The sequence below is a fragment of the Rhinopithecus bieti genome, unplaced genomic scaffold (assembly GCF_001698545.2).
Source record: "Rhinopithecus bieti isolate Rb0 unplaced genomic scaffold, ASM169854v2 scaffold_2349, whole genome shotgun sequence".
NCBI classification, from domain to species: Eukaryota; Metazoa; Chordata; class Mammalia; order Primates; family Cercopithecidae; genus Rhinopithecus; species Rhinopithecus bieti.
The window spans coordinates 175,637-180,320 of NW_016804051.1; the positions used below are offsets into that span (position 1 = coordinate 175,637).

Below are 4,684 nucleotides of genomic sequence, written 5' to 3' on the forward strand. Positions count from 1 at the left end.
TAGATATACTTAAAATTTGTTTATTAGTAAAATGTTTGGTCTTAAACTATACTTCATTTCCAGCAAGCAGAGGCCGTAATTTGTTAATGGGAGCCTTGGTATTTTACAAAAGGTTTAACAAAAACTATTTATTCATATTTCTGAAAATTAGGAATTTTTTAAATGATTGAAGTCTTTTTTTTTTTTTTGACTGGCCAATTTCATTTCAATGACCTGGGTTGGATGTTGTTTTATTCAAGATAGTAGTTTATTCAGACAAGACCATAGGAAGAAAGAAAAGAAAGAAAATCATTTGTCCCATGTGAAAGCTTTTAAAACCACTTTGCCAGTTTATGTCACAATTTTAATATTGGAATGTGAACCGAAGAGTCTTTCTGCATATCTTTTGTATTGCTACTGAATACAGCCAGCTTTACATATGGAAGAGTGCTTGGTTGTTTTTTGTTTTGGCTTTAAAAACAAGCAAAAACGAAAGCTTAAAACAAAACAAAACAAAAACGATGTTCGTAGTGCTCTTCACATACACATTCCCTTTAAAATGTAGTTTTGAAAGTGGAGTAGAGGGGTTAGCTCCTCTACCTCCTTGTGTCCCTGTCGGGCCCACCCCATCCCTCTCCAGCCAACACAGTGGCTGTCGTTGTAAGGAAGTGTGTCATACTGCCTCCATTTGCACGTGAACTCTGTGCTCATTTTTTGCAAGATCCATTTCCAGAAAGTCTTCAGGTATGTCCTGTAAAGTCTTCCCACGATGGCTCACTATCTTTGTTTCACCTGAATGATGACGCTGGCACAGTCCCATCTTACACGGTCTCACCAGGGCGAGGCACACAGCAGCCAGGGCCATGCCAGCTGCACAGGAGTAGAAGGCTCTGCTATAGATCTTACTTTGGTCCACCAACAAACCTGAAAGAGAGCATGGCGTCCGTTAACAGCATCCTTCCTAGACATAAGCCCTCTCACCCAGGCGACCCTCACATTCCGAAGCCTCTCAGTTTCATTGCCTTCCTTGTTTTCTTTTGTGTTTCTAAAGAAAAATGGGTGTTAAAGGCAGAAATCTTTGCTAGATTGGAGAGGAGAAAGAGACAAACACACAATATACTTGTTCTTCTTGGGCTAAGTCTGTCCTAGCAGAGGATCTAAAACCTGGGACATTTAGATGCATACTTCTTTGAAAAGCTAATATTCTTCGGTAGGAAGGAACTGTATTATTTTCACTTGAGTTCACTTTAGGTTTTTGTTTTTCTTTTGAGACGCAGTTTTATTCTTGTCGCCCCAGCTGGAGTGCGATGTCGCGATCTCGGGTCACTGCAACCTCCGCCTCCCAGGTTCAAGCAATTCTTCTGCCTCAGCCTCCTGAATAGCTGGGATTACAGGTGCCTGCCACCATGCCCAGCTACTTTTGTATTTTTAGTAGAGATGGGGTTTTGCCATGTTGGCTAGGCTGGTCTGGAACTCCTGACCTCAAATGATCTGCCCGCCTCAGCCTCCCGAAGTGTTGGGATTAGAGGCGTGAGCCACTGCGCCTGGCCCACTTTAGGTATCTTTTGACAGGGGTATGATTTCTAATCACAAACACTTTAAAGACCCATTTGGGATCTAAGATATGAAACATACCTATGTCCCTCCTACAAGGAAACATTCTGTACAAATCAATTAGGTATTTACAGAGCGCTGCTACCCATTCCCAAACACCTTTCCTGAGAAGGGACGGTGACTTACAGAAGTCCATTAGTTCTGTCATTCCAGAAGTCAGGTGGGCTCTGAAGGTGATAAATCCATGAGTTCCTGTCTAGCATGAGAGAAGGCCAGGTGATAGAAAAAGCCTGGGTTGGCAGGCGCAGTGGCTTACACCTGTAATCACAGTACTTTGGGAGGCTGAGGAGGGCAGATCATGAGGTCAAGAGATTGAGACCATCCTGGCCAACATGGTGAAACCCTGTCTCTACTAAAATACAAAATTAGCCAGGCATGGTGGTGGGCGCCTGTAATCCCAGCTACTCAGGAGGCTGAGGCAGGAGAATCACTTGAACCTGGGAGGCGGAGGTTGCAGTGAGCTGAGATTGTGCCACTGCACTCCAGGCTGGGCGACAGAGTGAGACTCCATCTCAAAAAAAAAAAAAAAAAAAAGCCTGCGTCAATCTGCACTACAGACACAGCTTCCTGTCCTGATTCGACCACTAATTTACCATCTGACCTTTGGCTTCAATTCTTTGGCCTTCAGTTTCTTCATATTTAAATCAAGAGGGCTGGCTCAGGTAATCTCTAATCCCTGGCAACTCTAAAATTCAATGGAAATATAAAATGGCAGTAAGTTTTTTTACGGCTTAAACAGGAAGCTAGCACAATTCATAAGGGAGAGTAGACAAGCATTTGTATTTTGTGTATTTAAATTACCTGCAAGGGGTGGTCCAGCCAGTCCTGCTATGCTCTGAATGAAGATGTAGACCCCAGCTGCAGAAGACATCTTCTCAATGCCCACGACATCATCCTCAGCAAGCAGTGGAATGTGGGTTCCTCCTACTGTTCCAACCATGAACCCAAAAAATATGCTACATGACATTAGACCCCAGAATTCAGTAGCAAAAGTAAAGGCAAACAGAGACACAGTCAATAAGATGATGCAGATGAGCTCAATGTAAATCTTACGAATGGGCTCTCTATTGAGGACAAAACCAGCTCCGATCCTCCCGAAAACTTCTGCAATGGCCATCGTAGATAATAAAAAAGCAGCGCGGTCCTGGTCAATGCCCAGACTAATGCCCAGAGGAATGATGTACAAGGAAGGTGCAAAGAATCCCAGTGTTGCAAAGAGACCAAATAATGCATAACAAATAAAACTTTTCTCTTTCAAAATGGAGAAGTCTAACAGCGGGGCTTTCTTTTCACTTGGCCTGGGGCTGGTCTTCACCAGGACCTGTTGCATGTCAGCCTTCGGCTCCAGTTCCGGGTTAGTGTGACTAGGCACATTTTTAGGTGAGGTAGTTAGTTCTACTCCTGAGTCAATGGAGTCTATTGAGGTTCGTGTTTTCTCATTTTCAAGCATATACTGCGCTTCTTTCCGATTTTCCTGGATGACTGTTTTCGGTGACCCTGGTCCTCTGATGATGATGGGTCTGAGCAGTGCTCCGAAGATGACAATGTTTAACTGTAGTAGGCCCACAAAGAGGAGGCTGTATCTCCAGCCAATGCGCTCCTTCAGAGCCATGATTGCTTGAAGAGGCAGGAGTGAGTGAAGAAGAAATAAAATATAAGGTCAATAATAGACTTAAGACCCAGGAGAAGCCATCAAGAAGAAATATGGATCCAGATTCCATTATAAATTTTGTGGAAATTTATTATACTCAGCATTACGAATGTGTACTCAATCTTTTTTTTTGAGACGGAGTCTTGCTCTGTCGCCCAGGCTGGAGTGCAGTGGTGTGATCTTGGCCCACTGCAACCTCCGCCTCCTGGTTTCAAGCAATTCTCCTGCCTCAGCCTACCAAGTAGCTGGGATTACAAGCGTGTGCTACCATGCACAGCTGTTTTTTGTGTTTTAAGTAGAGACAGGGTTTCATCATGTTGGTCAGGCTGGTCTCGAACTCCTGACCTCAGGTGATCCGCCCACCTTGGCCTCCCAAAGTGCTGGGATTACAGGCATGAGCCACTGTGCCTGGCCAAAGATTTTGTTTTGAGATGATCTGCACACAGATAAGAATGCTGTCTTTATTAGCATAATCTAAATCCACATTGAATGTAGCTCTCTTGAAAAAGGAGAGGACATAACAGGTGAACAACTGCAAATTACTAGATTATTCTGGAATGCATGTGTCAAGAAAGCCCTACCACTGCATATGTGCCCAGTTAGGAATTCAAACCTATTATTAAAGTGGTCTGAATACCTGAAGTGGGGGTTAGGGAGGACAGATCCTAAAAATGAGCTGGAGAAGAGACGTAAATAACCTCTCATTACTCATACACTTAAAGTCATCCATACTGTTGGCAAAAGTTAGTGTAGCAAGAATACCTGAGTGGCGTCCCTCATCCACATTCACACTTAGACTGTTGTAGTCTACCTACCTGGTGCGAAAGCAAACACAGCGAAACATTCTCCTGTGGAAGCAACTGCAGTGACTATGGAACGTCTTTTGCCAAAATATTGTGATAGGATGGTTACAGTTGGGAGAAAACTAAAGCAGTATCCCAGACCTGTGAAAGAAAAGTCAGAAAAGCCAATGAAACCCACATACTGCTTGAGACTGGAAGGATGTATATTCAAAGAGCTGGGATTTTTGGTTTTGCTTTTTGAATCTTAAGTTCTGGGAGCCAAGTAATTCATTCTGGACAAAGGTGATGTTGTAAAGAAAAATGGGTTTCATGAAAGGTCTGGATAAACTTCAGTGGTTGTTTTGGGATACTAAAAGTATAATTTTTCTTTTTTTTACTTTGCAACACTTTTTTTCAAATTTATATAATTCACAATGGATGACACTATTATTGCATGAAATTTTATATAAGATTTGTATCTAGAAAGAAATAAGTCATTTCATATGTGCAGAAATACAGGAAAAATATAAAGTCTGCAAATCTTAACAACTGTGTGTGTGTGTGTGTGTGTGTGTGCGTGTGTGTGTGTGTATCTATCATCTATGAGGAATATACGGCCTCCTTTTATTGTTCATTTCTTTTTTTTTTTTTTTTTTTT

The 4,684-nt window shown here is 42.4% G+C and overlaps 2 protein-coding genes across 6 annotated transcripts in view; one reads left to right on the forward strand and one right to left on the reverse strand.

Annotated features, from left to right (window-relative positions):
- Positions 1-4,684, forward strand: part of ARSG (arylsulfatase G) — a 154,044-nt gene that overhangs the window by 9,535 nt on the left and 139,825 nt on the right. The gene's annotated exons all lie outside the window — the stretch shown is intronic.
- The window catches only part of SLC16A6 (solute carrier family 16 member 6), a 22,639-nt gene continuing 18,142 nt past the window's right edge, over positions 188-4,684 (reverse strand). Inside the window, exons 3-5 of the mRNA XM_017863359.1 lie at positions 4,060-4,290; positions 2,395-3,210; positions 188-903 (exon numbers count right to left, since the gene is read on the reverse strand). Coding sequence (XP_017718848.1) covers positions 653-903; positions 2,395-3,210; positions 4,060-4,290 — 1,298 coding nt within the window. The 3' untranslated portion in view covers positions 188-652. The remainder of the gene's footprint in view (positions 904-2,394; positions 3,211-4,059; positions 4,291-4,684) is intronic.